Source organism: Canis lupus, chromosome 6 (genome assembly GCF_048164855.1).
Source record: "Canis lupus baileyi chromosome 6, mCanLup2.hap1, whole genome shotgun sequence".
Taxonomy (NCBI): Eukaryota; Metazoa; Chordata; class Mammalia; order Carnivora; family Canidae; genus Canis; species Canis lupus.
The window spans coordinates 43933796-43957043 of NC_132843.1; the positions used below are offsets into that span (position 1 = coordinate 43933796).

The 23248-nt window shown below is 38.7% G+C and overlaps 2 protein-coding genes across 8 annotated transcripts in view; both read left to right on the forward strand.

The window, feature by feature from the left end:
• The window catches only part of AHCTF1 (AT-hook containing transcription factor 1), a 77612-nt gene extending 74288 nt beyond the window's left edge, over positions 1 to 3324 (forward strand). For 6 of the 7 annotated variants that reach the window (XM_072830241.1, XM_072830242.1, XM_072830247.1 and 3 more), the window contains 2 exons: positions 707 to 789; positions 1578 to 3324. In XM_072830241.1, coding sequence (XP_072686342.1) covers positions 707 to 789; positions 1578 to 1767 — 273 coding nt within the window. In that variant the 3' untranslated portion in view covers positions 1768 to 3324. The remainder of the gene's footprint in view (positions 1 to 706; positions 790 to 1577) is intronic. The other variant, XM_072830245.1, reaches the window with a different exon arrangement.
• Positions 3021 to 23248, forward strand: part of LOC140635502 (kinesin-like protein KIF28P) — a 61589-nt gene continuing 41361 nt past the window's right edge. The window contains exons 1-4 of the mRNA XM_072830251.1: positions 3021 to 3089; positions 9684 to 9878; positions 19374 to 19577; positions 21162 to 21197. Of these exons, the coding sequence (XP_072686352.1) occupies positions 3021 to 3089; positions 9684 to 9878; positions 19374 to 19577; positions 21162 to 21197 (504 nt within the window). The remainder of the gene's footprint in view (positions 3090 to 9683; positions 9879 to 19373; positions 19578 to 21161; positions 21198 to 23248) is intronic.

Below are 23248 nucleotides of genomic sequence, written 5' to 3' on the forward strand. Positions count from 1 at the left end.
CATACAGACTGTATCACCTGATTGCACACAACCTTAAAATAAAAACAGTTCAGGGATTGAGAAGAAGACCCTGGTTTTTAACAAGATTCATTCATAAGATTTCTTAAAGTGTCTGCTGTGCGCTGGTTACTCTGCAGGGGCAAAGAGATGACTTGGTCAGATACTTTGCCTTTCAGGAGCTCAATTTAATTGAAAAACTGGAAACACCTAATTACTTCACAGTATGAAAAGAATCAGTTATGCACAAATAACCCTATAGACAGAAGATAAAGCAAACAGGCATCCCTGGAAGAGAAGACAGTGGGTTGCAGAGGCCAGAGGCCCGCAGTGGGTGGGGGTAGGGTGGAGGTTGCTTACACACCGGTAAACAGCCATGTGCACATTCAAGGAAGTACAAAATAAATTGTAGGGAGGAAAACTAGTCTCTGGTGGTCTTGATGAAAGATGAAGAGAACCTGGATTTGGACAGAAGCAAGGACAAATTACACGTGAAAAATACATGCCTTGGAGATGAACTGGGTGTGTGGAGACAGGGATAGAGAGCACCCCTAAAATGACTGGAGTCTCTGCTAAAGATGAAAGGGACCTGTTAGGTCTGAGTTCAGTAGCCCTGTTTGGCTGTATTCCTTGACTTGGGATAGAACTAATTCTACTTAGGTTTCAAGTATTCCCTTATAATTTATCTTTTAAATTTTTTAACCCATAGGAAGATGATGCTCCATCAGTAGAAAGTGTGGGAAGACCAAAAGTGAAAGCAACCAGGACTGCAAAGACGAGACAGGCAAGCAAGTACGCCCTTTTTTATGCCGTAATCTTTGTCCATTTTGTTTCATAGATTGGATTTGAGAAGAGTCTTAGAGAAATTAAGCTCTTTAGAAAAAGGTGATTCTTAGGGGCATTTATGCACAGTGGTTCCTGGAGATGGCTGGATCTCACCACAGAAGGCAGGTCTCTCCACACAGCAGTGAAAGCCCATCCATCCTTTTTAAGGAAGGGCCGTGGGGGTACTTCTGTGCGCAGTGGGTTAGGGGGAGGGCAGTGAGATGTTTCACCCTCTGCTTAATAAAGGTAGATAACTATTAATAAAAATAAATATAAACTTAAAATCTTATATTTATTCATGGGGAAATTTCTCTAGGTATATTCTTAGCCGTGGTTGAATTTCATAAAAAGTACAAAGTAAATCCATTTGAGCTTACTTTAAAAACTGAATGAGACTTTGGTCTGTAATTAACAACACTGTTTCTATGGCATTTGGCTTTATTTATATGTAGGAAACTTTAATATCATGAAAGTAGACACACTCACTGATCACTAGTGTGTGAGTTGCTGTTTCTCACACACGTCACAGGCCTGCTGGCTCTCTTGGCACCAATGTCATGTGAAGACTTTATTCAGCTTCCAGTTAGCTTATATGACAGAAAACAATGATAAAACCAAAGCACCAGGAGAGGCTGCTGCTCCTAAATGGCCTTTTTCTTAATTTAATTGCGAAGTGGATTCTAGTTTATATCATAATATGTTTATTCTTACTCGAATTGTTTTTGTTTTGTTTTGTTTTGTTTTTTTGTTTTCAGAATCAAAGAAGAAGATAACTGGTCACCTCCTCCTGTGAAAATCCGGCTGATTTCTCCCTTGCCAAGCCCGATTGACGAAGTCCAGAGCAAGCCTAAAAGAGCAACAGCAGCACCAGGAAGAGCTCCAGGAAGGGGCAAGAAGAAGCTGTCCTCCTTTCCAAAGCAAGTTTTACGCAGAAAAATGCTCTAATTTTTTTCAACTTTTTAATGAACACCAATTTGTAAAATCATCAGAATTGTGTGGATTATTAAAAATCGTTAATTTGGAAGAAAATAATTTGTATAAATTACTGTAAATTTTTGTAAACAAAAGGTCTTCAATAAGTAAAATAACTCCATAAGGAGTGTGATTCTTTTAGTCTGGGCAGTTTTTCTATTTTATATTAAGACTTCATACATTTATATAATATGTAAATATGGCTTACTACTGGAATGTTAAATAAAGTGTATACTTCACAGTAGTTTGTGTCTGTTAGCTTTTTGAGAAGGGATTTCTGTTTTAATAATGATTTTATAATGCAAGTAGGCATTGGTCCCATTTTCTTTCGCTATAGTTAAAGGTATTCAGCCTTAAAATGAGGATGACTGAAGAACTGTTGATGTTTTTTTTTTAATTGCTATTTTATAATTTATGCACTTTGCTCCTATGATTGAGATTTCTAATCATAAAATGTATATATATATATATATTTTTGCCTGTTACTATGTTGAAATCAAATTATGGGCATGTAATTCTGCCGCTTTTTTTAGTTTTAACAGATTTTGTATATTCTACCTCAAATGAGTAATTTTCCAAGTAATGCATTGGTTAAATACAATGTTGGCATTTCTTATTCAGCAAGCTTAAAGGCTCTTTACCTTTAAAGTCTCTGAGTTCCTCAGAGACTAATCATCCAGGTTAGATTGACCGGTTCACTGCTCACTAGCCATTTCTTTAGGAAGATCTAAGAAGGTAGGGAAATGTCAAACAAATCTGCGTCATGGCTACTAGGTGCACCTTGTGCGTGCCTCGTAACCATAGAATGAGAAATCTGAACAAATTTTATAATATTCTTGCTGTAAAAGAGCTTCCTGTTAAACCTCAGAAATCCTTAATATTCAGGTTTGAAAACTGACACATTTTCATAAGACCTCAGGCACAGACTACTGAGGATGGGGGAAGCGTATGAGGCAGGGAAGGAAAAGAAAAATAAGACATTGTTGTGTGGAGATGGTGCAGTTAAGTGATGCTTGATGACAGCCTGTAAAACTCATCAATAAGTAAGTGTTGTAAAATAATTTATAACCAGTAATGGATAGTGTGTAATGAATGGACCATTAATAATTGATTGTCTCAAAACAAACTGCTTGTGTTGGCTAAGCTTGTAATGTTTTCGAGTGAAGCAGAAGCACTGTGCTTTCCACCTTATTTTTCTACCAAATAAACACCACAAGTGATGGGAAATGCCGACGACGCCCCTGCCAGGTATCGACACTGTGAGAGTAGCGGTACGGGTGCGGCCGTTCAGTCAGGTCAGTGATGGTGAAAGCTCCACCACCTTGTTGGAACTTTGACCAGGACTTGCATTTTCTTCATTTTCCAATGATAGTTACCAAACGTGTATTCAAGCTGCTTGTCACTGATGGAATTATTGAACTTATTTAAATGAACTTGTTAAACGAGTAACTTAAAGATCTCTGCATAATTAGTAAACACGTAACCTCATTCCTTTGCACAAGTAGCTCAATAAAAACATTGATGAGAGAAGCGTACTGTCAAGTTAATAATTTCTTAAACCAGTGCGGGTTGATGAATGGAGATACGTACTATTTTTAAGAAGTGTACTTGCACTCCCAACTACTCATTCAACTGTGTTGCTACAACACCATAGGATAAAATAGAGATTACGCTTGTTCTGGAACCTTGTAGTAATCTCTGATTATCCGTGCATTAGTTAAAATTTTAAGATAGTTCTGAACAATTGACCCAGTCAGCAAACTTCCGACTGCTATGCATCAAACACTGTGCTGCAGATAGGTTACAAAGCAGCTATCAGTCTTATCATGTAAGTAAGTGGTGGCAGCACGTACCACAGTGGTAAGGCAAGTAGTCTGGGCCCCCAGAGATGGATCAGTTCTAGTCAATTCTACCTAGCTAGGTCGTGAAGACTCTGCAGAGGGAGGCATTTCAGATGACCCAAGGGGCAAGTAAGGTTTGGACAAAAATATGCTAGATAGAACAATGTCCAAGGGCATACTGGTCAGTGACCAGTGTTGAGTGGCATACGATGAACGTAATGGGGACCACGTATCAGGTCTGGTTTCCCACTTGGAGATTGTTCAACCTGATGCTTTTTCTCCATCGGTTTTTAAGATTATGTTGCATGTTTTCAGTTGGTGTCAGTGATTTCCTGTGCCCTGGCATTTATCTGCATGGCAGGAAATGCTTCAGCAGCCCAGCAGGTATAGTACTGGATAGCTTTATGCGCATAACCAGACAACCTCAAGTGTCGCAGCTCATCAGGGCTTAGGCTCCTGAACAAACCAGGAGCCCAAGAACTGTGAGGAGTTTAATGTTTCAACCAAGAAAAAGGAAATAAAACAATTTTGTAATCAAACATGTCAATACGCTGAAAGTACTTGTTCCAGGGGTATTTTTCACTGGCCTTTACTACTGTGGCAGCAACTATAAGTTTTACAGTATGGGGGGAGCAAGTAGGCACTCAGTTAATTACATGGCTTTTAGGTCCCCTCATCAAAAAGATTGCATTTGATTGTATTCCACCCACACCGTTGGCTTGCCTGTAGCTAGGAGGAGAGCAGACCTGAGGGTGAACAGTTAGGGATCACCCCTGGACAACTGGAGCACCTCCAGGTGGCCTGGACTCTTAATCTCTGACTTCCTAGCTTTATCCTCATTGTGAGGTCGGAGCACCAACTTGGTGAGACTCTGATAAGAGGAAGCACTTTCTCAGGAGCCTTTGAAGCACAATCTGAGGTCAGATGAACTTGGGTTTCTCACTCACCCACTGTGTGACCCTGAAGAAGGTGCTAAACTCTCTGAGCCTTGGTTTCCTTACGTGCAAAGTGGAGATGTTGAACTCCGCAGGCTTACCGGTTCTAAAACCTAGGTGAAATAACGTGCAAATCAACACACTGCCTTGATGAATAAGGAGTCTTGATGGTAGCCACTATAATTTTTCCTTGAGAGAGAGAGAGACCATATGTGGGGGGAGAAGGGGCTGGTGGCAAAGAGAATCACACAGACTACAGTGAGTGCAGAGCTTGATCTCACAACAGCAAGATCACGACCTGAGCCAAAACCAAGAGTCGGGTGCCCAACCGAGCCACCCAGGTGCCCCTGCTATAATTTTTTGTGAATGGTTTTATTGAGATAGTTCACATACTATATAGTTCCCTCGCTTAAAGTGTACCATCCAATACTTTTTAGTAGATTCACAGATTCGTGCCATTTTCACCAATTTCAGAACTAAAATTTTCATCACCTCAAGAATCTGCCAGTTAGCTTGACCATCCTTATCCCTTTAGTTCTAAGCAACTGGTACTCTAACCTTAGTCTGTACATATTTGCCTGTTCTGTACAGGTCGGGTGAATGGGGTTCGTCTTGTGACTTAGCATAATGGTTTCAAGGTCTGTCCATGTTGTAACATGGATCAAAATTTCATTTCTTTGTGGACTGGATCATACCCCATTGTGTGGACATGCACATTTTGTTTAATCCATTCTTCAGTGGATGTTTGAGTTGTGTTGGCTTTCTCCACAGCCTTATTTTGGTTTCTGCAGGAAATAATGCTGCTATAAACATTCACGTGTAAGTTTTTGTGTGGATGCATGTTTTTATTTCTTTTGGTTTTATACCCAGGCATGGAATTGCTGAGTCACGGAGTAGTAATTTCAGGAACTGACAGATTTTCCAAAGCCAGCTGTACCAGGGGTATACCCCACCAACCCGTGTATGAGGATTCCACTTTCTTCAGTCCAACCCAGTTACCAGTCTGTATTATAGCCATTCTGGGTGTGAAGTGATGTCCTGTGGTTTTGAATTGCAGTTCCCTGATGATGAAGAATGTCAAATATCTTCATATTATTGTCCATTAGTGTATCCTCTTTGAATGTCTATCTAGATCTCTTACTCATTTTTAAGTGGGTTATCTTTTTACATTGAGCTCTTCTGGATAGATTCAATTCCTTATTAGATAACATGCAAATTTTCTCATTCTGTGGGTATTTTCTTGATGGTGTCTTTTAAAGCATAAAGTTTTTAATTTTGATGAAGTCTTTTAAATTTTAACTCGTGCTTTGGTGTCCTTAGACTCTTTTGCCCAATCCAAGGTCACAAATATTTACTTCTATGTTTTCTTTTGTACTAATAGCTCTTACGTTTAGGTCTTTGGTCCATTTTGTGTTAATTTTTGTGTATAAAATGAAGTAAGCCTCCAAGTTCAATTTTTTTGCATGTAGCTGTCGAGTTTTCCCAGGACCACTTCTTTCCCCATTTTCATAGCCTTGTTGAAAATCAGTTGGCCGCAGAGGCCTAGGATGATTTCTAGACTTTCAATTTCATTATATTAATCTGTATGTCTGTTGTGCCAGTATTACACTACTGCCTTAGTCACTGTTTGGTTAGTACTAAGTTGAGAAATTGGGAATTGTGAATCCTGCTTTGTTCTTTTTCAAGACTGTTTTGGCTGTTCTGGGTGTCTTCCAGTTCCATTTAATTTTACAATTAACTTATCAATTTCTACACAGAATCAGGTGGGGTTCTGATAGAGATTTCACTGAATCTGTACATCAATTTGGAGAGTGTTATCATCTTAGCAATGCTAAGTCTGATCTATGAGCATAGGGTGTTTTCCCAATTTTTAAATCATCTTTAGTTTCATTCAACAATGTCTTGTAGTATTCGGAAGGTATGTTTTGTACTTCTTTTATTAACTATTCCTAAGTGTTTTGTTCCTTTTGATACTATTAAACATGGAACTTTTCCATTTCATTTTCAGATTGTTCCTTTCAAGTGTATGTAATTGATTTTCGTGTGTGGTTCTTATGTTTTACAAGCTTACTGAACTCCTTTATTAGTTCTAATAGTTTTTTTAGAGAATTCCTTAGGATTTTCTATAAATCCTGTCCTCTGCAAAGAGATAATTTTATTTCTTCCTTTCCTATGCAGATACCTTTAATTTCTTTTTTCCTGCCTATTTGCCCTAGATCCTCCAATACAATATTGAATAGAAGTGTTAAAGTAGAAATCCTTGTCTTCTACTTGATCTTAGCATATAACATTCAGTCTTGACCATTAATTATTTGGATACCGATGGTGGGTCTTTCATAGATGCTCTTTATCTGAAGAATTCCATTTCTTAATTCCTTGAGTGTTTTTATCATGAAAGGGTGTTAGATTTTGCTAAATGCATTTTCTACATCTATTGAGATGGTACGTGATTTTTGGTTTTCATTCTATTGATCTATTTCATGAAGTCATTACCTTAAAGTTGCCAGAGATTTGCTTTAATCAAGTATAGTAAGGTGACAGACATAGAAACAACTGCCTTAAAATTCTCAAGAAAATGGAGCATGCCACACAGAGGAAGTATCAAGGTCAGGCAAATGACAGAAGGAGCATATCCCACAGCCTTATTTTGGTTTCTGCAGGAAGGAATGGGCAGGCATAATGGGGAAATTTGAGCAAGTTTAGGATTATATAGTTTGAGTAATTTCAATGGACTCTGGGCTAGAGTCCATAGAGAGGTGGTCTCTAGGCAGGTACCTGGCCCTGGGGTGATTTAGGGCATGGGAAATACTGGCTTGATGTGTGAGAGTTTGGTAAAGGAGGTGTTTGGGATATGGACTTTGGATTGGTTGGTTTACATGAAAGGCAAGTTGCTTACTATCTCTAGGAATCTATTAGCCCTGGAGGGGCAGTCTTTTTAGGCCCCAGGATGTCAATGCATTATCAAATATAGAAAATAAAAAACATGATTAATACAATAATTTTCAGATGTTAAATCAACCTTACAACCTTGGATAAATCACATTTGGCCATGACATATAATTCTTTTTACATGTTGCTGGATTTGGTTTGCTAATAATTTATTGAGGATTCTTGCATTGATACTCATGAGGGAAATTGATCTGTATTTCCATTTTCTTGTAATGTCTTTGCCTGGATTTGGTATAGAGGTAACATTGCCTTCATAAAAGTAGGTTTGGGAAGTATTCCCTCTTCTATTTTTTGGAAGAGTTTATGAAGAATTGATATTCTAAAGTTTTGGTAGGAATTCAAACCAGCATTCAAACCATCTAGGCTTTTTTTCTTTTTCTTTCTACTTCAATCTCTTGTTATAGGTGTATTCAGATTGTCTGTTTCTGGAGTCAGTTTCAGGAGTTCTGTGTTTAAGAATTTGCCCATTTAAATTATCTAACTTGTTGGTACCCAGTGGTTCATAGTATCCATTATAATCCTTTATTTCTTTAATCATGGTTTCCTTCAGTTCCTTATGTTTATAATGCTTCCTATAAGGACACTGCTGAGAAGTCTGGCATCTGGTCACTCACTGGTCACTGTCATTTTCCCAGTGAATAGGGAAATTCCTTTCCTGTTTCTTTGCAGCCTCCTCATTTTTCAACAGAAACTAGACACTTTAGGTAATACAGTATAGCAAATCTGGAAACTGATTCGCCCACCCCTGTGTAGTTTATTATTGTTACTTGGTTATTTGTTTAGTGACTGGTTGGATTATTGCAGTGAAGTCCATCCCCCCACCTCTGGAGGGCACAGCTTTGGGTATGCCCCGTCACCCTGAGTAACACTGGTTTGGATAGGGCTCATTCCTCTTTTGACCACGCCAAGCTGTTCAACTCTGCTGATTGATGACTGACTGCTCTGTTTTCAACAATGTCCTAGAGGCATAAATTACTCTTAACTAATGTGATCATATTCCGGTTCCTTTAAAAGGAACCGTCTCAGTGATTGATATTTTTTTTTCTCCAGGTGGGTTTGTCCCTGCTGTGTTATTTCCCAGCACCTGCTCCCCCTCCTCTGCCCCACAACCTCTGCAAACTAGAGAGACTGTAATTTAATCTAACAACAACCCTCCTCCCAGTTGCCTTTCATCACAATTTCTGTTCTTGAGTGTGCCCTTAGGATCAAGCTTCTCTGAAAGAGCAAATGATATCAGTTTCCTGGAGAAGACATTAGTTGCTATCCCCCCCAGACAGGTTGTCTAAACCTGATCTCTGGATTTGGGAGTGGAGACAATGGCAAGCTGCTCCCTGTTTTAGAAGCCCAGCACTTGAATGTGAAACAGCAGTTGGAGATCCTCCCAGCTTACCTGTCCTGGCGTGGACTCCCCAGCTCGGAGGTGGGGGCAAGGACAGCCAGCACCCTAGTATTCTCAGCATGATGTGTCCAAAGTAGAGCCTCCATTGCATGCATGGGCATTGGTTAGAAGAAGGAATGCTACCTCTCACCAAGTCTCTCCCAGGACTTAGCCTTGGCAACAAGTAGATGAGAGTGGGATGTGAAATCTGATATCCTGCCCCTGCCAAGAAAAAAAAAACCCTCCAGCTGGAATATCTGGGGATATTCCTTGTGGCATTGGCTCCAGGAGTCTGGGGTAGAGTCTCCACCTAGCTGAGCTGTCAGGGGAGACAAAGGGAATGGTCTTGCTTCAAATACCAGATGCAACTTTCTTAATAATTGTGGTATGTTTCCTTGAATAGATATTTTGTCATCGGTTGTCTGCCCTGAGGACCATTTCCAGTGTCTTGAAATGGCTGCTTTTCCATATCTTTTTTTCATGAATAATTGTCACCAGTTTCACTGGGGATAAAAAGGGGAAGCTCTTGGTTGCTATAGTTATTATTATTAGCATAGCTGGGTGTTAGGCTATTTTCAGAAAATTATTATCACTAGAGACAAGCCTTTCAGAAATTCTGAGGAAGTTTAAGAGCTGCTGCTTATCATAATAGCTGCTAAGAATAACAGAGAATAAAATGAATAAATGGTGAGTGCCTGGCTCAATTTCTTATGTATAAAGACTTGCAAAAACAATTCGAATGACAAAACTACAATGACTGACTGTGAATTTATAATTTGACTATAGAGAGAGAAGAATTCTGGGAGCAAATGTGTGATTTCCATGCATTCCAGGACTACCACCACCATACAAGACCCTAAGAATCCAGAACACAGGAAGACATTTACTTTTGACCTGGCATATTGGTCTCACGATGGATTTCAGAAGGATAAAGATGGCGTGTTTATTTCAGCTGATCCTAGCAGTCAATTTGCAAGCCAGGTAAATTGCTTTAAAGCACAACTTCAAAGGAAGGTGGTTGGGTTTTTTTGTTTTTTAATGAAATGTAACAGTAGAACAGTGTAATTTTTTTAATGCAAGCATGCTATGATATATAGTTCCATTTGAGAGTTTGATTTTAAATTTATTCCTTTTTCATGTTAAACATGAGGTCCAAAAGGACAGCTATTGTGTAAATAATTTTTAGAAACTCAAATCAATTGATTTCCCAATGTATTGACATAGTTTGAAAAAGAAGCGTCAGTTTAGTCAATTATATTTTGCCTGTTTGAAATAAGCAAAATTTGTGATGTGCTCAGCATTTGAGAAGTCTTGTTTTATTAAGTATTTATCATGTGCCATGTATTATTCCATCTTAAAGTTGCCCACAAATTGGTACAGAGTGACAGGCAAATAAGTTCATTCAGAAATGTTACATGTTCTGGGATAAGAATATGGGATACAATGGGGTACAAATGGAGAGGAGGTCATTTCAATCTGGACAAAGCTCACTGAGTTTCTTGGATCTGGGTGTGTGTATAGTTTTGATCAAATTTGAAAAAATTTCAACTATCATTTTTTTCAAACATCTTCCCTCACCACCAATCAATTGTGGGGAAATAATAATGTTTTATAGTGGATAGCTTTTGCATGTATTTTGTTAGATTTATTCTTAAAGTATTTCATTTTTTGGGGGGGTGGGCAAACAGATAACAAACTCCACACACTGAGTACAGAGCCCAATGTGAGGCTCTTTCCCACAACCCTGAGATCATGACTCAAGCCAAAATCAAGAGTCAGAGACTCAACTGACCGAGCCACCCAGGTGCCCTGATAGCCAAAATTATTTTGAAAGACCCTGAAACCTGAAGAACTTAAAACCCACTAGAGAGCTTCAGTAGTCAAGACAGAGTGGTATTGGCTAAAAGACAGAAATATAGATCAATGGAATAGAATAAAGTATTCAGAAATAGATCCTCATATATTGTCATTCTTTTTGTGATGGTGCTGTAATGGGTTGAATAGTGTTTCCCCAAAATCTGTATCTACTCAATACCTTAGAATGTAACCTTAAGTGGAAATAAGATATTGGCAGAAGTGATTAGGTAAGAATTAGGCCATACTAGATTAGAGTGGGCTCAAAATCTAATTTTGGGGGGCAGCCCGGGTGGCTCAGCAGTTTAGCACCTGCCTTCAACCCAGGGCCTGATCCTGGAGACCCAGGATCAAGTCCCACATTGGGATCCCTGCATGGAGCCTGCTTCTCCCTCTGCCTCTCCCTGTGTCTCTCATGAATAAATAAATAAAATCTTTTTTAAAAAATCTAATTTTTGTAAGATGAGGGAAATCTGGACATACACACAGAGAGAATGCCATGTGATTATGAAGGTAGAGATTGGAATTATATGGTAATGAGCCAAGGAATGCCAAGGAATGCTGGGAGTCACCAGAAGCTGGGAATAGTTAAGGAAGGATTCTTCCCTAGATCCTTCAGACAGCATGGCCTTGCCAGCACCTTGATTTCGGACTTTCAGGCTTCGGAATCAAGAAAATAATTTTCTTTTGTTTTTAGTCACCCATTTTGTGGCAATTTGCTATGGCAACCCTAGCAAACTAATAGAGGTGACATTGTTCTTCAAAATTAAAGCCTTTCAACAAATGATATTAGACATCCATGTGGAAAAGTATGACCTTTCATCTTTTCCTCATACCATATAAAAATGGACTCAGAATGAAACATAGACCTAATAGAGCTAAAATTATAAAACCTCTAAAAGAAAGGAGAAAATTTCTGTGGTATCAGATTTGAAAGATATCTTAGGTAGGACACAAACCTTAAAAAAATATTTATGTTTTAAGTTCAATTGTAATAAAAGAAAATAATAAATTAGACTGGTGAAAAAACAAACTTTTGCTCTTTACAGCATCCCAACAATAGCATGAAAAGGCTAGCCACAAAGAAAGAAAATATTTATAAAACAGATAAATTACCAAAATATTTAATGAATTCTTACAACTTAATATTAAAAAAGAAAAACAAGTCAGGGGCACCTGGGTGGCTCAGTGGTTGAGTGTCTGTCTTAGGCTCAGGGTGTGATCCTGGGGTCCTAGATGGAGTCCCACATTGGGCTCCCCCCACAGGGAGCCTGCTTCTCCCTCTGTGTTTCTGCCTCTATCTCTCTATGTCTCTCACTAATAAATACTTTAAAAAAAAAAAAAAAGAAAAGTGAATTTTTTTAAGGGAAAAGATTTGATCAGAGACTTCATTAAAGTATATGTGAGGGATCCCTGGGTGGCGCAGCGGTTTGGCGCCTGCCTTTGGCCCAGGGCGCGATCCTGGAGACCCGGGATCGAATCCCACGTCAGGCTCCCGGTGCATGGAGCTTGCTTCTCCCTCTGCCTGTGTCTCTGCCTCTCTCTCTCTCTCTCTGTGTGACTGTCATAAATAAATAAAAAAAATATTAAAAATAAAAAAAACACACATAAAGTATATGTGAAAAAACAATGAAAAAGTATCAGACTTTTTCAGTTAGGGAAATGCAAGTTAACACCAAAATGAAATACTACTACACGTCAATAAGAATGACAAAAATTAAAAATTGACAATATGAAGTATTACTATACACGTGGACCAATTGGAACTCTAATATAGTACTTAGGACATTGTAAAAATGTTGAGTTATCTTGGAAAATAAGCATGTTCTTCAAAAGTTATGCATACACTTAACCATATAATCCAGCAATTCTGAGAGAAACAAACATATGCCCTAACAAACAACCATCTGCAAGTGTCTTTCGCAACTTTATATATAATAGTCCCAAACTAGAAACTCACACTGAGAAAGAGGGGCAGAGGCACATTGGGGAAACAAGCCTCGGGTACAGAAACCCTCAGATAAGAAGGATATCACAGGTACAGAAGTTCTCCCCAATGATTGAAAGGATGGAGTTCCACAGTGGGCATCCCTAGCCCTGGAGACCTGAATGGCAAGAATGAGCCCCCATAACACCTGGCTTTGAAAATCAGCAGGCCTTAACTCTGGGAGAGCCTGAGGGTTATAAGAAACTGAGGCTCCCCTCTTAAAGATCCAGCACACCATAGAACACAATTTGAGACCCTGCACAGAAGCAGTAGTTTGAAAAGCACTATATGTGAAGGTTTATTGACTAGTTTTAGATGATGTGTTAGAGGGTCAGGGATCTGTAGGAATGTTATCCAACAGCCATCCCTAGACCACCTGGTTCTGCCAACCACGGGAGATTGTGCTACTGGGCCCTGCAGGACATCCTATACATAAAGCCACTATTTTCAAGACCAGGTGACATAACTGACTACGTAATAAACAAAAAGGAACACAAAGGGTAAGACAAATGGGGACATACATATATATGTTTCAAATGAAAGAATGAGATAAAACCTCAGGAAAAAACTGAAATACACCTGATAAAGAGCTCAACGTATTGTTCCTCAGATGCTCACCAAACTCAGGAGAATGGATGAACACAGGGAGAATGTCAAAAAAGAGAAAATATCTTTTAAAACCAATTATAGCTGAAGAGAAGAATACAATAGCAAATGAAAAAGATACTGGGAGGGATCAACAGCAGATCAGAGGATGCAGAAGATCCTTTCCACCACCCAGTTGAACAGCAATTATGAAAAAGAAAAAGAATTTTAAATATGAGCATAGGTTGTGAGACCTCTGGGACAACATTCAGCATACTAACATTTGCATTATTGGGATCCCAGAAAAAGAAGAGAGGGAGGAAGGGGCAAAAAAGTTATTTGAAGAAATAATAGCTAAAAACTTCCCTAACCCCTGGGAAGAAAACAGACATCCAGGTCTAGGAAGCATAGAGAGTCCCAAACAAGATGAACCCAAGGAGGCTCATACCAAGGCATTTAATAATTAAAATATAAAAAATTAATGATAATCTAAAGAAGAGCAAGAAGAAAGCAAAATGTTTTATACAAAGGAAACCCCAAAATGCTATCAGTTTATTTTTCAGCAGAAACTGCAAGCCAGAAGTGAGTGGCATGATGATGCCAGAAAGGAAAAACCCTACAACCAAGAATTTTATACCTGGCAAGATTATTATTTAGAACTGGAGAGAGAGTTTTCCAGACAAAAATTAAAAATGAAAAAGTTGATCAGCACTTAACCAGCCTTATAAGAAATGTTAAAAGGATTCTTTAAGTGGAAAAGAAAACACCATAAATAGAAGACATTAATAAAGGGAAAATTTTCACTGGCAAAGGCAAATATATAATAAATGTAGTAGATCAATTACTTATAATAAAACCAGTATAAAAGTTAAAAAATAAAAATAGGGCACCTGGTGGCTCAGTTGGTTAAGCACCTGCTTTCAGCTCAGGTCACAATTCCAGGGTCTTGGGATCAAGTCCTGTGTTGAGCTCCCTGCTCTGTGGAGGGGTCTGCTGCTACCTCTCCCTCTACCCCTCCCCCTGATTGTACTCTCTCTCTCTCTCTCTCTCAGATAAATAAATAAATAATCAATCTTTAAAAAGGTAAAAAAAAAAGTAGTAAAGTAATTTATATTTTAAGAAATGAGTTAAGGGAAACACAAAACTTAAAAAATGTGAAATATGGGGATGCCTGGGTGGCTCAGTGGTTGAGCGTCTACCTTTGGCTCAGGGCGTAAGTCCCCAAGTCCCATGATCAAATCCCACAACGGGCTTCCTGCATGGAGCCTACTTCTCCCTCTGCCTATGTCTCTGCCATTCTCTCTCTCTCTCTCTCTCTCTCTCTGTCTCTCTCTCTGTGTCTTTCATGAATAAATAAATAAAACTTTTTAAAAATATGAAATAGGATGTCATGTACATAAAACATGGAGAGGGAGTAAAATTGAGAGCTTTCAGAATGTGCTTAAACATAAGCAATCATCTCTTTAATATAGACTGCTATATACATCAAATATTACATGTCATTCTCATGTAACCACAAACCCAAATCCTATGATAGATACACAAAAAATAAAGAGAAAGGAATCCAAGCACAATGCTAAAGGAAGTTATCAAATCACAAGAAAAGAAGAACAAGAAAGGAACAGAGAATTAGAAAACAATGTCTGAATAACAAGAAGTACATACCAATCAATAATTAGTTTAAATGTAAATGGACTAAATACTCCAATCAAAAGACACATGGTGTAACTAGATGGGTGAAAAAAACAAGACCCATGTATATGCTGCCTACAAGGGACTCCACTGTAGATCCAAAGACACCTATAGATGGAAAGCACAAAGATGGAAAAAATATTCTAAGTGAATGGAAGTGGGGGGGAAATAAAGCTAGAGTAACAGTAGTTCTATCAAACAAAATAGACTTTATTTTTTCTTAAGATTTATTTATTTGAGAGAGAGAGAGAACATGCAAGCAGGGAAGGAGCAGAGGGAGAGAGAAAATCCTCAAGCAGACTCCCCACTGAGCACAGAGCCCTACTTGGTGTTCCATCCCAGCACTCTGAGATTATGACCTGAGCTGAAATCAAGAGTCAGATGCTCAACTGACTGAGCCACCCAGGCACCCCAGACAAAATAAACTTTAAAACAAATACTGTAAGAAGAGACAAAGAAGGCACTATATAATGATAAAGCAAACAGTCCAACAAGAGGATATAACAATTGTAAATCTCTATGCACCCAATATAGGAGCATCTAACTATATAAAGCCAATATTAAGAGACATAAAGGGAGAAACTGAAAGTAATGCAATTATAGAAGGGGACGTTAACACCCCAATTATGTCAGTAGACAGATCATTCAGACAGAAAATCAACAAGGAAAGTGTGGCTTTGAATGACACATAACAAGAGGGACTTAACAGCTATATTCAGAACATTTCATCCTAAAGAAGCAGAATACGCATTCTTCTCAAGCATACATGGGACCTTCTCCAGGATAGATTTCATGTTAGCCCACAAAACAAACCTCAAGAAACTTAAGAAATTTGAAATCATATCAAGCATCTTTTCTGACCACAATGGTATGAAACCAGAAATCAATTACAAGAATAAAACTGGAAAAAACATAAACAGGTGGATGCTAAACAACATGTTACTAAACAGCCAATGGACTAACATCAGAGAGGAAATAAAAAAATACATGGAGACAAATGAAAATGGAAACACAAAGGCTCAAAATCTTTGGGATGCGGCAAAAGCAGTTCTAAGAGGGAATATTATAGTGACACAGGCCTAAGTCAAGGAACAAGAAAAATATTAAATAAACAACCTAACCTTACTTCTAAAGGAACTAGAAAAAGAACAAAAGCCAAATTTAGTAGAAGGAAGGAAATAATAAAGATCAGAGGCAAAATAAATGAAATAAAGACTTAAAAAATAAGTCTGCAACTAAGAGCTGGTTCTTTGAAAAGATAGACAAATTAATAGATCTTTAGCCAGACTCATCAGGAGGGAGAGAGCTCAAATATGTAAAATCAGAAAGACGGAAGTTACAACAGACATCAGAGAAATACAAAGAATTACAGGAGACTAGTACGAGAAATTGCAAGCCAACAAATTGGACAACCTATAAGAAATGAATATATCTGTAGAAACACAACCTTCCAGACTGAATCAGAAAGAAAAAATCGGAACAGACTGACCACTGGTAACAAAAGTGAATTGGTAATTAAAGAACTCCCAACAAGGAAAAGTACACAACCAAATGGCTTCCCAGGTGAATTCTACCAAATATTTAAAGAAGTGTTAATATCCATTCTTCTCAAATTATAAATACACAAAGATCAAAAGCACAGAGTATAGAGCCGGAAATAAACCCACGCTTAAATGGTCAGTTCATCTATGACAAAGGAGGCAAGACTATACAATAGGGGAAAACACAATCTCTTCAGTAAATGGCACTGAGAAACTGATAATTACATGAAAAAGAATGAAAGTGAACCATTTTCTTACACTATACAGAAAAATTAAGTTGAAATGGGTTACAGACCTAAAAGTGATAACTGAATCTATAGAAATCCTAAAAGAAAACATAGGCAGTAAACTCTGAGATAATGGTCTTAGCAATATTTTTATGGATTTGTGGCCTCAGACAAGGGAAACCAAGGCAAAAACAATTAGAACTACATCAAACTAAAAAGCTTTTGCATAGCAAAGGAAATAATCAAGAACATAGAAAGGCAACCTGCCTAGATCAGTGGAACAGAATAGGGAGCCCAGAAATAAACCTATGTGTATATGGTCAATAATCTATGACAAAGGAGCCACAAATAGGCAATGGGGAAAGGATCATGTTTTCAGTAAATGGTGTTGGGGAAACTGAACAACCACATGAAATGTGACAAATGAAACTGGACCCCAACCTCAACCACTCACAAAAATTAACGTGAAATGTATTAAAAACCTGAACATAATGGCTGAAACCATAGAAGTTCTAGAAACAAACAAAGGTGGTAAGCTTCCACATATCGGTCTCAATAATGATGTTTTGGATTTGACACCAAAACCAAAAGTAAATAAGTAGGACTATATAAAAACAAAAAACTTCTGCACATAAAGGAAATCATCAACAAAATGAAATGGAAACATATGAAATAGAGAATGTTTGCACATCATGTATCTCGTAAGGGGTTAATATCTAAAATAGATGAAGAACTCATACAAGTCAATAGCAAACAAACAAACAAAAGCAAAAAATCAAAAACCAAACCCAAGTGCAGCCTGGATGGCTCAGCGGTTTAGCCCTACCTTCAGCCCAAGGCGTGATCCTGGGGTCCTGGGATTGAGTCCCACATCAGACTCCCTGCTTGGAGCCTACTTCTCCCTCTGCCTTTGTCTCTGCCTCTCTCTCTCTCTCTGTCATGAATAAATAAATAAAATCTTAAAAAAAAAACCCAAAGCACACACACACACAAAAATCCAATGAGCCAATGGGCAGAGGAACTGAATAGGCAGTTTTTCCAAAGATATGCAAATAGCCAACAGGTATATGTAAAGGCACTCAACATCAGTCATCACCAGTGAAATGCAAACCAAAACCACAATGAGACATCCCCTCACACAAGTTAGAATGACTTTTATCAAAAAGACTAATTCTGGTGATCATTTCACAATATACAAATATCAAATCATTATGTTTTTCACCTGAACCTAATATAATATTATATGCCAATTACATTTCAATTTTTAAAAAAGATTTATCTATTTTAGAGAGACAGCTTGAGCATGCATGCATGAGTGGGGGGAGGGGCAGAGGGAGAGAATCTCAAGCAGACTCCCCACTGAGCATGGAGGTCCATGACCCGTGAGCTCATGACCTGAGCTGAAACCAAGAGCCAAAACTTTAACCAACTGAGCCATCCAGATGCCCCACATCCCAATTATTTAAAAGATAGTTTTAACACACAGCAAGAGGGAATTTTTCTGGGATTAGTATGGTCCCAATGTTTTCAGAAACTACTGGTCAAACTACATTTTTGGCCTAAAGCTCCCCTAACCCTTGTAAGTGTAATAATTTTTATTCCTTTCTTATGAGAAATGAACTGTATGAGAATATTGTTTACTGTCTGAAATCATACTATGTTAGTATGTGCATCTTTCCCAGGAGTAAAAATTATATAAATTATACAAATGTATCTATTACCAGGGCCGCTGGGTGACTTGATCAGTTAAGTGTCTGCCTTCAGCTCAGGTCATGATCTCAGGGTCCTGAGATTGAGCCCCATGACCCTGCTTCTCATTCTCCCTCTGCTGCTCCTCCTGCTTGTGCTCTCTCTCTCTTTCAAATAAGTAAATAAAATCTTTTTTAAAATGTTCACATTGCAACGGAGGGATCGTGTAAAGCTTACTTACTATTTTATTGGTATTAGGGATCAGAGAAGAATGTACTCAGATAAGAGAATATTGCTGGCTGTGGCCATGGCCCAGATTCTAAAACAGCCAGATGTGGATCCCTTCTTTCAAGCAGTTGTGGGCACAGGCATCTGTGTCTCCTACTTAAAAAGGCAGAGGTGGAGGTGAACATGTATGTGTGCCTGTTGTAGAAATGCTCCAGAACCATTGGGTCTTGTGGCTGGAAAAAAAACAAAACAAAACAGTTTACCAGCAGAGGACTACAACTACTGTGGGCATTTTGTGATGTTATTGCTTGGAGTCAAGAACAATGAGAAAGTAGAAGACGCTTTGACTGGTCTCTATCCCCTGGCACCTTGGAATTTTTGTCTAATTGCTGAATTTTAAGACCTAGCCAGGCTAGGTTTGAGCAAGGCTGCAAGGTATCCAGATTTGCTATTGGATACCAGCTACTTAAAGATCCATGCTGATCGTGGTGATTTGGTTTTCCAAATTGCCAAATCCCTTTTTGGTCTCCAACTTTATTCCATTGGTTTTAAGACAGCATCAGAGTTTTATATCAAATAGGTTGTATTGTATTAATTAAGCAATTCATCAAAACCAGAATATTTATTTGTGAAAACCCTGTGCTGAAGGTGGTGCCTGTGATCTTCTTTCCAGAAAGATATTTTCCACGATCTCGGTAGGGGAATTCTGGACAGCGCTTGGCAAGGTTATAATGCCACCCTCTTAGCCTATGGCCAGACTGGCTCTGGAAAAAGCTATTCCATGGTTGGGTTTGGTGCAAACAAGGGTATCATTCCAAATGTGTGTGAAGAGCTCTTTCAAGCAATTGAGAAGCAGGAGGGAAATCAAGAATACCAGGTATGTGATATCCTAAAATCCCTTCTTTAAGGAATTTCTTGTTTGGAAATTTCCAGCTCCAAATTATCAGCATCTCTCTTTCAGGATAATGTTAATTTTCCACACCAAAATCTCGGGATTGCAAAATCAAGTTGTAGCTAACTAGAATGTGAATATTTTTGTTCTATGGAGGCAAACCCAAGGAAATATTTTTAAAAGGTACTCTGAGTACCCTAGAAGCAGATGACTTAAAAGTTAATACAAGGGATTGTTGTTGAGGCTGATCCAACAAGACCCTCATTGATCCCCCCTCTTCTACCAAGGCTAAGGATGTGTCCTCATTTTTCTTTCTTTCTTTCTTTCTTTCTTTCTTTCTTTCTTTCTTTCTTTCTTTCTTTCTTTCTTTTTCTTTCTTTCTTTCCTTTTCTTTCTTTAAAAATTTTTTCAATAATAAATTTATTTTTTATTGGTGTTCAATTTGCCAACATACAGAATAACACCCAGTGCTCATCCTGTCAAGTGCCCCCCTCAGTGCTCATCACCCATTCACCCTCACCCCCGCCCTCCTCCCCTTCCACCACCCCTAGTTCGTTTCCCAGAGTTAGGAATCTCTCATCTATCTTTCTTTCTTTCTTTCTTTCTTTCTTTCTTTCTTTCTTTCTTTCTTTCTTTCTTTCTTTCTTTTTCTTTCTTTTCTTTCTTTCTTTCTTTTTTTTCTTTCTTTTCTTTCTTTCTCTCTCTCTTTCTCTTTCTTTCTTCTCTCTCTCTCTCTCTCTCTCTCTCTCTCTCGTAGGCTCCATGCCCATGGAGCCCAGTGCAGGGCTCAAATCTGAGATCAAGACCTGAGCTGAGATCAAGAGTTGGATGCTTAACCTACTGAGTCACCCAGGTGCCCCATGACATCCTGTTTTTTCATGAATAGCATTCTATCTCTCTCTGAAGCTATGAACAGAGGACTTAAAAGAACATTTTCTTCTACCCCATACATTGTCTGCTTTTTTGGAGTTCCTTTTTTCTACTGTTTGTTTAATTTCTCATATTGGTGGCTTTCTTGTCTGCTAATCCTAGGCCATTTGTTTAAAACATGTAACACTCAAGCTTATTGGAAGCTCTTGGGACATGAGATGTGACTGGCAAAACCCACCACAGGGCGATGAATTGCATAAGCCCACCTTCTCATGGGTGGGGGTGGCAAATATCAGTATCTTAGGACCTTTCCCTATGCTACATCCATTCAGATTCCTCCAGTCTATGCTTATGGGATATCAGCTTGTCCAGAAATATTCCAAAAACACAGTAGGGTAAAGACCAGTCTTTTTTTTTTTCTACATATGTTCATATTAGGGGTGAGCGATAAAGACTAATCTTTTTCTGTTGCCAATTGAGACCAAAATACACAGAGTTGCGTATGTTTTTAATTTACTTTAGGAACTTCCATCATATCATTAAAATTATGTGAGAATCATTTATTGCATGTGAAATAGAGCATCACCATATTTAACATTAACTTCTCCCTCTGTTGGAAATTTATGTTGCTCCTATATTACTTTTCTCCCCAGAGATGAGGTTCCAGAGAATATTTACTTTATGTTCTTTTCTACACAGGTTACATTCAGTATGCTGGAAATTTACAATGAACAGGTAACCGATTCTTTTTTTTTTTTAATTTTATGTATTTATTCATGAGAGACACAGAGAGAGTAGAGACACAGGCAGAGGGAGAAGCAGGCAGGCTCCCTATGGGGAGCCTGATGTGGAACTCGTTCCCAGGACCCCTGGGATCATGACCTGAGCCAAAGGCAGATGCTCAACCGCTGAGCCACCCAGGTGCCCCCCTGTAACAGTGATTCTAACCCTCTGACACATACATCTAAGGGACTCTGCAGCTTATTAACCACCAGGGCTACCCCCGACCCACCTATAGATAGAGTCAAAACTCTGTAGCCTGGCATTGACTACAGCCCTAATCTGTCTCTCCGGCTCCCTTCCTTGTTTCTTTATTTTTATTTATTTTATTTTATTTTATTTTATTTTATTTTATTTTATTTATTTATTTATTTTCCTTGTCCCTTTATCTCCATACTATCCTTCAGCCCCAGAAACTCCTTCCTTTCCAGAACATGTCATTCTTTCCCACATCTACCCTTCTCTGCCCTTGCAAGGGCAGCTCCAGGGTCAGCTACCCTATCCATCTTGAGGCAGTTGACCTTGGTCTGCCAGTAGAGTAGAGGAGGTGGCCAACTTTATTTTTAAAGGGCCAGATGGTTTCTTTCTTTTTTAAAGATTTTATTTTATTTATTCATTCATGAGAGATACAGAGAGAGAGGCAGAGACATAGGCAGAGAGAGAAGCAGGCTCTCCGTGGGGAGCCTGATGTGGGACTTGATCCTACAACCCCGGGATCACAACCTGAGCAGAAGACAGATGCTTAACCACTGAGCCACCCAGGCATCCCATGGCCAGATGGTTTCTGCTGCAACTATTCACTTCTGCCCTCATGGCACAAATGATGCATGAGTGATGGATGTGGTGGTGCACCAGTGAAACTCTACTAGGACACTGAAACTTCAATTTCACATCATTTTTGACATGGGACCAGGGGGTTAGGGACAGTGTAGGTATCTAAGGAATTGGTGCCTGTTAGAAATAAGGCCTTCAGGACCTTGGAGGGCTGGCTGGCTATTGTCAAGGTTGCTTTTGGTCTCTAATGAAACATCACCAGTAAGGTGGCCATGGTTCCCTGGGGATTGCCACACTCTGCATGCCTCAGGGTTTATCAGTGGGTTTCAAGTTGTCAGGAAATTTAATTTCAGCTGCATTTCTCTTCCCTTATTCTTCTTATCCATTTTCCCATGTCACAAAATATTCTTCTTTTTGATTTTTTGCAGTCATTTAAAAATGTGGAGAATGTTCTTATGTCAAGGATCATACAAAAACAGGGGGCTGCCTGAACTGAGCACTCATGCCACAATTTGCCTGTCCTTGTGAACACATTTCTATAGGAAATACCCTCTCAATACTCAACACACTTGTAGGTTTAGAATAGGTGCTCCCGAATATTCACTGAGTGTATGAATTAACAAAGGTATCTAAAACCGTGAATTTCTTATAAGAGACATATCCTGAAAGTTTTTGTGTAAACCCAAACACTATCCAAACCCTTGCACTTAATCATTCCTCTTTTTTAAAAAAGATTTTATTTATTTATTTATTCATGAGAGACACACAGAGAGAGGCAGAGATATAGGCAGAGGGAGAAGCAGGCTCCCTACAGGGAGCCCGATGCAGGACTGGATCCCAGGACCCAAGCATCACAACCTGAGCCAAAGGCAGACGCTCAACCAGTGAGCCACCCAGGCATTCTGTGCTTAATCATTCTTAAATAAATATTATTAAAGGAATAAATCTGTCAGTGTTTTTCTCTTTATATCAAGGAAATAAAATATCCATTTTGAAAAAAATATCCATTTTGTTTCTTACGTTCTTTCATGTGTCATTTATTACCATTGTAGGTTGATAGTAAATTCAAATTTTTTAAGTTTTTATTTAAATTCCAATTAGTTACCATATAGTGTTATATTAGCTTCAGGTGTATAATATAGTGATTTAACCCTTCCCTACATCACCCAGTGCTCATTACAACAGGTGCACTCCTTAATCCCTCTTTCCTCCATCCCCCCACCCACCTCCCC